The sequence below is a fragment of the Sphaeramia orbicularis genome, unplaced genomic scaffold (assembly GCF_902148855.1).
Source record: "Sphaeramia orbicularis unplaced genomic scaffold, fSphaOr1.1, whole genome shotgun sequence".
In the NCBI taxonomy this organism is placed as follows: Eukaryota; Metazoa; Chordata; class Actinopteri; order Kurtiformes; family Apogonidae; genus Sphaeramia; species Sphaeramia orbicularis.
In genome coordinates, this window is record NW_021941463.1 from 413,750 (window position 1) to 425,590 (window position 11,841).

The 11,841-nt window shown below is 50.8% G+C and overlaps 1 protein-coding gene across 2 annotated transcripts; it reads right to left on the minus strand.

Moving 5' to 3' along the window:
• Nucleotides 1–1,703: 1,703 nt before the first annotated feature.
• On the minus strand, nucleotides 1,704–11,544 carry prkx (protein kinase X-linked). 2 transcript variants are annotated; one of them, XM_030129561.1, is made up of 9 exons: nucleotides 10,876–11,544; nucleotides 8,122–8,290; nucleotides 6,601–6,864; nucleotides 6,306–6,425; nucleotides 4,362–4,457; nucleotides 4,170–4,227; nucleotides 3,230–3,307; nucleotides 2,874–2,951; nucleotides 1,704–2,747 (listed from the first exon to the last, which is right to left on the minus strand). In XM_030129561.1, exons 1-9 carry the CDS (start codon nucleotides 11,018–11,020, stop codon nucleotides 2,700–2,702), a joined length of 1,056 nt encoding a protein of 351 aa, XP_029985421.1. In that variant the 5' UTR covers nucleotides 11,021–11,544; the 3' UTR covers nucleotides 1,704–2,699. The 2 variants fall into 2 exon arrangements, with proteins under 2 accessions (XP_029985421.1, XP_029985420.1); XM_030129560.1 differs by having other exon boundaries at nucleotides 1,704–2,951.
• Nucleotides 11,545–11,841: the final 297 nt, after the last annotated feature.

An 11,841-nucleotide genomic window follows, 5' to 3' on the forward strand; every position in this document is an offset into this window, starting at 1 on the left:
GTTAGGGTTAGTTTGAGTTAGCTAGGGTTAGGGTTAGTTAGAGTTAGGGTTAGTTAGAGTTAGGGTTAGTTAGGGTTAGGGTTAGTTAGAGTTAGGGTTAGTTAGAGTTAGGGTTAGTTAGGGTTAGTTAGAGTTAGGGTTAGTTAGGGTTAGGGTTACTTAGAGTTAGGGTTAGTTAGAGTTAGGGTTAGTTAGGGTTAGGGTTAGTTAGGGTTAGGGTTAGTTAGAGTTAGGGTTAGTTAGAGTTAGGGTTAGTTAGAGTTAGGGTTAGTTAGGGTTAGGGTTAGTTAGAGTTAGGGTTAGTTAGAGTTAGGGTTAGTTAGGGTTAGGGTTAGTTAGGGTTAGTTAGGGTTAGTTAGAGTTAGGGTTAGTTAGGGTTAGGGTTAGTTAGGGTTAGGGTTAGTTAGAGTTAGTTAGGGTTAGGGTTAGTTAGAGTTAGGGTTAGTTAGAGTTAGGGTTAGTTAGAGTTAGCTAGGGTTAGTTAGAGTTAGGGTTAGTTAGGGTTGGTGTTGAACAGTTTTATTCATGTTCTGGGGCCATTCAGGAGGAGGAGACAGGTGGACTTCGTTGTTTTTGTTTTGTTTGTTTCTCATAAACACAGGCTGTTGTTTTGTTTGTTTCTCAAACACAGGCTGTTGTTTTGTTTGTTTCTCATAAACACAGGCTGTTGTTTGTTTGTTTCTCATAAACACAGGCTGTTGTTTTGTTTTGTTTTGTTTGTTTCTCATAAACACAGGCTGTCGTTTTGTTTTGTTTGTTTCTCATAAACACAGGCTGTTTTGTTTGTTTCTCAAACACAGGCTGTTGTTTTGTTTTGTTTGTTTCTCATAAACACAGGCTGTCGTTTTGTTTTGTTTGTTTCTCATAAACAGGCTGTTGTTTTGTTTCTTTCTCATAAACACAGGCTGTTGTTTTGTTTGTTTCTCATAAACACAGGCTGTTGTTTTGTTTTGTTTTGTTTGTTTCTCATAAACACAGGCTGTCGTTTTGTTTTGTTTGTTTCTCATAAACACAGGCTGTTTTGTTTGTTTCTCAAACACAGGCTGTTGTTTTGTTTTGTTTGTTTCTCATAAACACAGGCTGTCGTTTTGTTTTGTTTGTTTCTCATAAACAGGCTGTTGTTTTGTTTCTTTCTCATAAACACAGGCTGTTGTTTTGTTTGTTTCTCATAAACACAGGCTGTTGTTTTGTTTTGTTTGTTTCTAAAACACAGGCTGTTGTTTTGTTTTGTTTGTTTCTCATAAACACAGGCTGTTGTTTTGTTTGTTTCTCATAAACACAGGCTGTTGTTTTGTTTTGTTTGTTTCTCATAAACACAGGCTGTTGTTTTGTTTTGTTTGTTTCTCATAAACACAGGCTGTTGTTTTGTTTGTTTTGGTCACAGGTTTATTTATTAAATCGTCCAGAACCAACAGAATAGAAGGGGTCTGAATAAAACCAGGTCCAGCAGGTCCAGGGTCAGGGTCAGGGTTATTATTAGTGTTGGGTCCAAACAGGTCCAAAGGGGTCGGTGGTTCTCAATATTTGGTCCGGTCCAGTTCAGTGGGACCAGGTGGACTCACATGGTTCATTCAGACCCATTTCCAGGGTCAGATTTTAGGACGGAGTCCACAGTCCACCTGAGACCAGAACAAGTCCACCAGAAGAGACTGAACCAGGACTGGGGCCAGGAACAGGATCAGCGCCAGAACCAAGGCCAGGACCAGCGCCAGGACCGGGACCAGGGCCGGGACCGGGGCCGGGACCAGGGCCAGGAAAAGGACCACGGCCGGGACAGAGGCTGGGGCCAGGACCAGGACTGAGACCAGGACCAAAAAAGGGGCCAGGAATAGCACCAGGACCGGGACCAAGACCAGGACCGGTACCAGGGCCAGGACCAGAGCCAGGGCTGGGACAGAGGCTGGGGCCACGACCAGGACTGAGACCAGGACCAAGAAAGGGGCCAGGAATAGCACCAGGACCTGGACCAGGGCCAGGGCCAGGACCAGTACCGGGGCCAGGGCCGGGACCAGGACCACGACCACGGCCAGGAATAGCACCAGGGCCAGGACCAAGACCGGGACCAGGGCCGGGACCAGGACCCGGACCCGTGTCCTCCTGGTCTGGTTCAGTTCAGTAAAAACAGGTCCAGTTAAAAAAAATTTAAAAACATAGAAAACAGCTGATCATCATCCAAACAGCTGATCAACGTCCAAACAGCTGATCAAAAACAGCTGATCAACGTCCAAACAGCTGATCAACGTCCAAACAGCTGATCAAAAACAGCTGATCAACGTCCAAACAGCTGATCAACTGTCTAAACAGCTGATCAAAAACAGCTGATCAACGTCCAAACAGCTGATCAACTGTCCAAACAGCTGATCAACGTCCAAACAGCTGATCAAAAACAGCTGATCAACTGTCCAAACAGCTGATCACAGTAACAGTCATTTGTTTTTTGCATAATAATCATGAAAACAGAAACAACACAAACAGCTGATAAATAAAAACAAACAAATACAAACATCTGTGCAGAAGGAAACAGGTCATAGAGTCTGGGACCTGGACCCGGACCAGGACCTAGACCCGGACCTACACCTGGACCTGGACCTAGACCTGGACCCAGATCTCTGTGGTATGATACATGTCACAGCGTCTGGTACCTGGACCCGGACCTAAACCATGTCCTAGTCCCAGACCCAGATGGACTGGAGGACGGATTACAAGTTCTTGAACAGGTCCAGGTCCTTCTGGGCCACAGGTGGGTCCTTCATCCAGGTGGATCAGAAGGTCTTGAACTAGTCCAGGTCATTCTGGGCCACAGGTGGGTCCTTCTTCCAGGTGGATCAGAAGGTCTTGAACAGGTCCAGGTCCTTCTGGGCCACAGGTGCGTCCTTCTTCCAGTCGTCCTCTGGGTAGACGTCAAAGTTGGACGTGTCTCCGTCGTGGGACACTTTAGGGATGATGGGGGGCTGCAGGGACCACAGGACAGGGTGTCAGACCAGAACCAGAACCACAACCAAACCTAGGGTGTGGGGGTGTGGGGGTTAGGGTATGGGGGTATGGGGGTTAGGTTGTGGGGGTGTGGGGATTAGGGTATGGGGGTTAGGGCATGGGGGTAAGAATATGGGGGTATGGGGGTTAGGGTGTGGGAGTGTGGGGGTATGGGTTTTGTGGTTTGGGGGTATGTGTTTTGGGGGTATGGGTTTTGCGGTTATGGGGGTATGTGGGTCTGTGCTGTGGGTCTGACCTTCAGTCTCCTCAGTGGAACCCCGTCCCAGTCCACAGTCTTGAACCATCGGTGTCTCTTGACATCATCAGCTCCGTTCTACAAACACAGAAGAAGAAGAAGCTGTCAATCATCTGATCCACATGGACCAGACTGGACCTGGACCTGGACAAGACCACCAGATCCACATGGATCAGACTGGACCTGCAGAACCTGGACAAGACCACCAGATCGAAATGAACCAGACTCGACCTGGAGCACCTGGACAAGACCACCATGAAGACCAACAGACTGGACTTGAGAGGGTGACCAGGACCACCCACCAGACCAGGTCTGGGTCCAGGTCTGGATTTTAATTAGAACCAGCTTCAGTCCCATGTGGACTGGTTCCTGTCCCGGTTCCACCTGCAGACGGTGGACCTACCACAGGTGGGAGGAGACAGGAAGTGTGGGGTGGAGACAGGAAGTCTAGGGTGGAAACAGGAAGTGAGGGGTGGAGACAGGAAGTCTAAGGTGGAGACAGGAAGTGAGGAGTGGAGACAGGAAGTCCAAGGTGGAGACAGGAAGTGAGGGGTGGAGACAGGAAGTGAGGGGTGGAGACAGGAAGTGTGGGATGGAGACAGGAAGTGTGGGGTGGAGACAGGAAGTGTGGGATGGAGACAGGAAGTCTAAGGTGGAGACAGGAAGTCTAAGGTGGAGACAGGAAGTGTGGGGTGGAGACAGGAAGTCTAAGGTGGAGACAGGAAGTGTGGGGTGGAGACAGGAAGTGTGGGATGGCGACAGGAAGTCTAGGGTGGAGACAGGAAGTGAGGGGTAGAGACAGGAAGTCTAAGGTGGAGACAGGAAGTGAGGGGTGGAGACAGGAAGTCTAAGGTGGAGACAGGAAGTGAGGGGTGGAGACAGGAAGTCTAAGGTGGAGACAGGAAGTGAGGGGTGGAGACAGGAAGTCTGGGGTGCTCACCTTCATGTTGCCGAGGCGACGGGCTCGGTCTATCACCAGGAACTTCTTGATGAGGTCTCTGAAAAAAAGAAACAGATGAATTCAACAGAACAGAAGCAGAACAGAGTCAGAGTTGGAACATTTCTAGTACATGTTGGTTGGAACATTCTAATGGGAAGTGGGACCAGGTCCATGTGGGCGGGGGTCTCTTACTTGACGTAGAAGTCCAGGTGTCGTGGGAACTCCAGTTTTCCAGCCAGGATCTTCTGGTAGATCCCAAAGGGGTTATCATCGAAGAACGGAGGGTACCTGAAAAAAAAGAACAGGAGAACATTCAGAGTCTGAGATGAAAAAAACACACACTAAGGAACCAGGACGCATTACATACTGAGCAGATGGGCCCTGAATGCATCTCCTGGATGCTGAAGAAGGCGGGGCTTGGACGTCGGCCCCTCCTCCAAGCCTACAAAGGACTCATTGAGTGCATCCTCACCAGCACCAGGACACTGTGGTATGGAAACACCACAGTGGCTGAGAAGAAAATGCTGCAACCAGTCATTCAGACTGCACAGAGGGTCATTGGCTCGGACCCCCCCCCCCCCCCCCCCCCATGGACACCATTTACAAACACCACTGCTGGAGAAAAGCCCAGAGCATCCTCAGAGACCATCTCCATCCCACTCATGCTCTGTTCCAGGGGGTGGAGTCAGGTTACAACCACAGACACCACAGGCCGACGAGCATCAGCGCTCACAGGACCCGCCTCCACAACAGCTTCTGTCCAATCACAGTCAGACTAGTGGAACAGGACATGAAGGAGGGCAGGAAGTACCCCCCCCCCCCCCCCCCCAAGGACATGAAGGAGGGTAGGAAGTACCCCCCCCCCAGGACATGAAGGAGGGTAGGAAGTACTTCCCCCCCACCAGGACATGAAGGAGGGTAGGAAGTACCCCCCCCCCCCCCCCCCAGGACATGAAGGAGGGTAGGAAGTACTACCCCCCCCCCCAAGGACATGAAGGAGGGTAGGAAGTACACCCCCCCCCCCAGGACATGAAGGAGGGTAGGAAGTACCCCCCCACACACAAGGACATGAAGGAGGGTAGGAAGTACCCCCCCCCAAGGACATGAAGGAGGGTAGGAAGTACCCCACCCCCCCACCCCACCCCAAGGACATGAAGGAGGGTAGGAAGTACCCCCCTCCCAAGGACATGAAGGAGGGTAGGAAGTACCCCGCCCCCCAGGACATGAAGGAGGGTAGGAAGTACCCCCCCCCAGGACATGAAGGAGGGTAGGAAGTACCCCACCCCCCCACCCCAAGGACATGAAGGAGGGTAGGAAGTACCCCGCCCCCCAGGACATGAAGGAGGGTAGGAAGTACCCCCCCCCCCCCCAAGGACATGAAGGAGGGTAGGAAGTACCCCCCCACCCCAAGGACATGAAGGCGGGTAGGAAGTACCCCCCAGGACACCAGTCCCCCACACTGTCACAGATACCATGCTCTGAACTGAATGTACAATAACCTGCTCTACGTCACAGTACGTTTTAACTCAAATGTCCAATATCTTGTTTGTTACCTCAGAACTCTTATCATTATTATCATTATTACTACTACTCTTTTTTATAATACTGTATTTTCTACAAAAGTGTATGTGAGCTATATGTGCAATAACTGTTTTTTTTGTATATTTCAGCTGTGTTTATGTTTTGTATCTGTCTGATCTGTCGTATCTTTACTTTTTTCATGCTCCTTTTTCTGACTCAGGGAAACGCACAAGAATTCCATTGTGCCTGTACTGCTATAGAACAGAAAGTCTAGTCTATTCTATTCTATTACACATAGAGCAGACGGGCCCTGAATGCGTCACAGCTGGAGCAGACATAAACTCAGTGGTTCATCACACTTCTCCAGCCTGAGTTGGGGGTGGGGCAGAGGGCGGAGTCTGTTCTTTTCCAGAGCAGATGCAGTCACTGTCGTGGAATGTGGACCAGAGTGGAAGAACAGACACACACAGGAACATGTGATCTACAGACCCAGACCTGGAGGACTGGGGGGTTCAGCAGACCCTGGTGCCCCCCAGTGTCAGTACAATTCACTACAGACCCAGACCCCGCAGTGGGGGGTTCAGTGCGCGCACCACCCCCCCACTTGACCCTTACCCTGCTAACATCTCGAAGACCAGGATCCCCAGGGCCCACCAGTCCACTGCACGGCCATGGCCCTTACTCTGGATCACCTCTGGGGCCAGGTACTCAGGGGTCCCACACAGAGTCCAGGTCCTGAACACAACACACACACACAAGAATGTCCATCAAACACATGTGGGCGGGGCCTGTTCAACACACACAAGAATGTCCAGCAAACACGTGTGGGCGGAGCCAAGGGTCCAAGAAGGACAACAGTCGGTCAGTGGTTCAACAGTCAGTCAGTGGGTCAGTGGTCAGTTTTTCGTACCTGTCAGACAGTTTCTTGGCGAAGCCAAAGTCGGTCAGTCGGATGTGCCCCTCCCTGTCCAACAGGATGTTCTCTGGTTTCAGGTCTCTGTAGACGATGTTCTTGGAGTGCAGGTACTCAATGGCGCAGACGATCTCTGCGCTGTAGAACATTCCGGTGCAGTTACTGAAGCGACCGCGGCTGCGCAGGTAACTGAACAGTTCACCACCGCAGACGAAGTCCATCAGCATGTACAGGAAGTGGTCATCATGGTGGGTCCAGAACCTGAACAGAACCAGCACAAAGAAAACACACACACTGATGATGGACCAGCATCTGGTTGCGGGGGGGTTAGGGGTAGGGGTACTGGACTCAGGGTGAGGGGGTCAGTGGTCAGGGGTCAGTGGTCCAGGACTCACAGGCGGATCAGGAAGGGGTGCTGTACCTGGGTCCAAACTAGGGATGTAAACAATTAATTGACTAACGATTAATTGTTGATAAGAATTTGCTCAATTAAATTACTAATTGTCGGTTAATTGCCCTTGTCCACCTGTCCACACCTGTCCACTCCTGTCCACACCTGTCTGAAGGCTGATGGTTTGTCCGCGCTGCGACGCCGTGGCTGGAATAGGCGGACACTGAACCGGATCATGGCGTTGATGAGTTAGGATGTGTGTATGGACATGGAGGAGGAGCCGAACACAGACCGACCCTCTGTTTGTGGGTGGAGCCAAACACAGAGCGACCGTCTGTTTGTGGGTGGAGCCAAACAGAGTGACTGTTTGTGGGAGTGGTGCACAAACGCATAAATACAAACACAAATGTGTGGTCGGTATCTGAGTGTTTTCCTGGAGGTTGGTCTAGTCCACGCTCAGTGAAACAGAAGTTCAGACCTCCTCCAGACTCCTGATCCAGGACACAGGTGTGTAAAGCATTAGTGAAGCTTCAGGAGGAAAAGAGAAATGAGTGAAAAGTTTCACTTTTACTTCTGTGGCGGGGGGGGGGGGGGGGGGTGTCACAGACTGCACCGCCCCGTACCCTCATAATATTAGAAGTACGTGCGCGGTTACAAACTAACACACACACATCCCCCACCTGTACTGTGCGCGTGCATGTACACCCCCCCCGACGAAAGGCACACGTGTGCACCCCCCCATTCCACACCACCGCACCAACAGATGAATTCCACAGGAAACACTGACTGTATCCAACGGATCAATGATTCAATCATTCAGGAATATGACATGGTTTTATCCTGAACTACATGAACAGTATTCAGCTTTGATTCTAACAGACCGTACTGAAAAAGAAAGTCAGGTTCTCAGGAAAATCACCACTTATCAATTAATTGTTAATCGATCGAAAAGGACAACCGACTAACGATTAATGAATTTATCGGTAATTTGCATCCCTAGTCAGAATCTCCTTCTCATTGTGGGTTAGGGTCAGTGGGTCAGTGGTAGTGGACTCAGGGTTTGGGGTCAGTGGTCCTGGACTCAGGGTCAAGGGTCAGGGGTCAGGGGTCAGGGGTCCTGGACTCACAGGCGGATCAGGAAGGGGTGCTGGACCTGGCTCAGGACCTCCTTCTCGTTGTGGACGTGCTGCTCCTGCTTCAGCCGGATCACATCCTGGATCTTCATCTGCTTCAGAGCGTAGAAGGACCGGTTCTGTTTGTCCTGGACCAGGAAGACCCGACCGAATGTCCCGGTACCTGAGGGGGTGTTAAAGGGGGGGGGGGGCATGTCCATTAATATGCACCATTGAAAAGCCCTTAAGACAACACTTAAGAAAACCCTTAAGAAAAGCCTTAAGTGTCTGAACTTTGACCCAAACCCATGAATGTGCAGCAGAACCACAGTTTGGACTGAACCGGGTCTAAAGGCACTTCTAGGACATGGACCAGTACCAGACCAGTACACCAGACCGGTCCCAGACCTGTAGACCAGACCAGTCCCAGACCGTCTGTGTCGTCAGTATGGTACATATCTTTCTCTCCATAAAATGCTGACAGTCTCGTTCGTCTGCTTTTACCGACAGTGAACCTTTGTGTCAGGCCTCCTGCCATCACCATGGCGACCTGGAAACAGCAGCACACCGGGGCTGTCAGTCAAGATGTCCTGCCCTGCCCCCCCCACCTTGTACCGGTGTAAGACTGTCTGAGGATCATCTGATTCCAGGGTGTCGACAGGTAATGACAGGTTCAACCTGAACCCAGGTACCCATGAACCCAGGTACCCAGGACTGGACCCTGTAGACCTCCTGGACCCAGACCAGGACACCAGTCTGGATATGGGACCAGTGAACCCATGAGCCTTTTATGTTCCAGTTCTACATACATGTTTATATGTTCTGTGTATGGACTGTCAGGTTCAGCCAGGTGGATCTGACTAATGCCTGGATGATAAAACAGACTGAACACACCAAGAAGGATCTGACTAATGCCTGGACAACTAGAAGCAGTCAGAGAGTGCAGACCTCTGCCAAGGCATATCAGTGCCCCCCCACCCCACCCAACCCCCGAACACCACCAAAATTTAATCATTTGTTCCTTGAGCCAGCATCAACATTTACTGAAAATTTCATCCAAATCAGTCCATTACTTTTTGAGTTATCTTACAGACAGACAGACAAACAAACAGGCAGACAAACCAACACTGACAAAAACAGAACCTCCTTGTCGGAGGGAATATGACAGACTGAACACAGCCAGGTTGATCTGACTAATACCTGGATAATTAAACAGACTAAGCACGCCTGGGTGGATGTGACTAATGCCTGGTTACATATCATGGGTGTTTCCTCCCCTGAACCTCCTGTGCAGTTCCTGTGTATAAAGGTAATCTTGAACCCTTAACCTTTACCCCTTAACTCTAACCCTTAACCCTTACCATTTAACCCTTAAACTTTACCCCTTAATTCTAACCCTTAACCCTAACCCTGAACCTTTAACCCTTAACTCTTCTCCATGTCCTGGGGTAAATCCTGCAGTGGACAGACTTCCTCTTCCCTTAAAGATCCCTAACCTTGACTGGAACCCCTAAAGGCGTCCATACACTGTGCGATTTTACAGACGATTTCTCACTCGTGCGACTCTTTCTGGGATGGGCCCAGATGTGCCTCTAATGGTGTGTGGTCCTGGGTGCAGTGTACAAGGGCTAAGGAGAAGACATGAACACCTCACCACCAGCAATCGTGTGTTTGCAAGGAAAACGCAGCTGTTTGAAATCCTGCTGGCTCCTCCTGAGGGTATGGCACTGTCAAAGCAGTGCCACGAGCCCATGGGCCTCAGATTCTCACACTGCAAAAGCCAATACAATAATAGCTACTGTAAGCTAATGCTAAGCTAATGCTGAGCTAATTCTAAGCTAACAGTTGCTGGCTATTGTCCTAGTGCAGTTTATCTGTTGCATCTTCCCTCTTGTTCCCTTTGCTGTAGGACTGACAGCCCATACTGTCCACGTCTGGACAACCAGTTCCTGCACCAAACACGTGGTCGTCTTTTCTTCTTTTACAATTCCTCACAGATAATGGCACATATTGTCAAAGCGGCTTGTTGGTTTTTTTTTTTTAGCACTACCATTTGGTGACTCACGCTGATACACAATCGTCTATGCACTTCGGATTCCTTGGTATTTTATTTGTATTTCCGGATCCAACACTGGAACGTGTGGTGCGTCCTTTGGTGTATGGTCCTACAGTGTGGTGCATCCTCTGGTGTATGGTCCTACAGTGTGGTGCATCCTCTGGTGTATGGTCCTACAGTGTGGTGCATCCTCTGGTGTATGGTCCTACAGTGTGAGCAGTCAGGTCACATACCAGCATCGGTCCTACAGTGTGAGAACATGAATCGTGAGTCTGACTTTACTAGTGATTCACACAGTTTGAGACGGAGCTGCGTGCAATGATCGAAATAATCGCACAGTGTATGGACGCCTTTAACCCTGACCCGGATCAGGTTGGACCAGGTGTCTGGTCCTGGTCCTGTGCAGGCATCCCCAGACCCGTGTGTCTCCTTCCAGACCTGGGTGCACCCGCGCCCCCCGCCCCCAGACTCACCCACTGTGGCCTTGGTCTCCAGCCCCCCCCCACCCCCCCAGACTCACCCACTGTGGCCTTGGTCTCCAGCCCCCCCCCCCACCCCAGACTCACCCACTGTGGCCTTGGTCTCCAGCCCCCCCCCCCCCCCCAGACTCACCCACTGTGGCCTTGGTCTCCAGCCCCCCCCCCCCCCCCCCCCCCAGACTCACCCACTGTGGCCTTGGTCTCCAGCCCCCCCCCCCCCCCCCCCAGACTCACCCACTGTGGCCTTGGTCTCCAGCTCCTCCAGTCGGTAACTGCGGCTGTTCGGTGCCGCTTCCCCCGCGGAGTCTCCGGCGCTGCCCTTCCCTTCTTTGAGTCCATCTCCTGGTCCAGGTCCGGCCTTGGCTTTAGAGGACGCCATGGTTCGGATCTGGTCCGGGTCTCCGGGGGGGGGGGGGGGGGGCGTTCACAGTTCGGACCCAAGCCCAGCTCCAGCTCACATGTCCGGCTACGCCATCCTCTTTGTCCGCCTTTGTGTCCCTTCAGCGGCTCGGTGTCACCCCCACCGGACAGAACCACCCGGAAACAGGAGGTTCGGGCTGCTTGGCCCGGGTTCACTGCACCGGGAGATGGGCTTCAACCCGAACCGGGTCCGAACAGACCCAAAAGCCGGTGACAGGTGCACTGCTAACCCTGTTAGCCACCGGGGCTAGCGGCTAATGCTAATGCTAACACACCGGAGCGGGGACACTTCGGTCTAAAAACGGGCTTGGTAAATTCAGTTCCGCCGGTGCCGGTTCACGGACAGACTCTGAACCTCCTCAGCTCCAGGACTCCGGCAGGTTTTCAGGGTGTTTGTCCATGTTTTGGAGCCGGAACCGCAGACGGACCTCACCCTGCGGCTCTGCCTGTTCACACCAACCCGGAAGTGAACACCGGAAGTGGAGAAACCACACCTTCAAAATAAGACATCAAGGAGGTATAGCGCGTGAACGGAACAAACGAATGAATAAATTAATATAAAAGAAAAATGACAGTTAATAATAAATGTTTGTCAGATCTGGATATAAAATATGACATCACAGTCTGTTTTCATTTCACCTGAACTGTGTTTTTTGTGTGTTTTTCCTTTTTTCCCCTTTCTTTTTTATCATGTAACTTATATTGTTTTTTGTATTTGACGTCACTTTTTCATCCTTACATCATTTTTATACCATTTTTTCATGTTGTGTGTTAAATATT

Bases quoted from the DNA above. Each gene is read 5' to 3' on its own strand.
- prkx (XM_030129561.1), bottom strand. From the start codon at position 11,020: ATGGCGTCCTCTAAAGCCAAGGCCGGACCTGGACCAGGAGATGGACTC. The intron at 8,291-10,875 runs GTGAGTCTGGGG...ACACCCCCTCAG, and splicing joins GGAGACCAAGGCCACAGTGG to GTACCGGGACATTCGGTCGG. The intron at 3,308-4,169 runs GTGAGCACCCCA...CTGTGTTTGTAG, and splicing joins GTCGCCTCGGCAACATGAAG to AACGGAGCTGATGATGTCAA.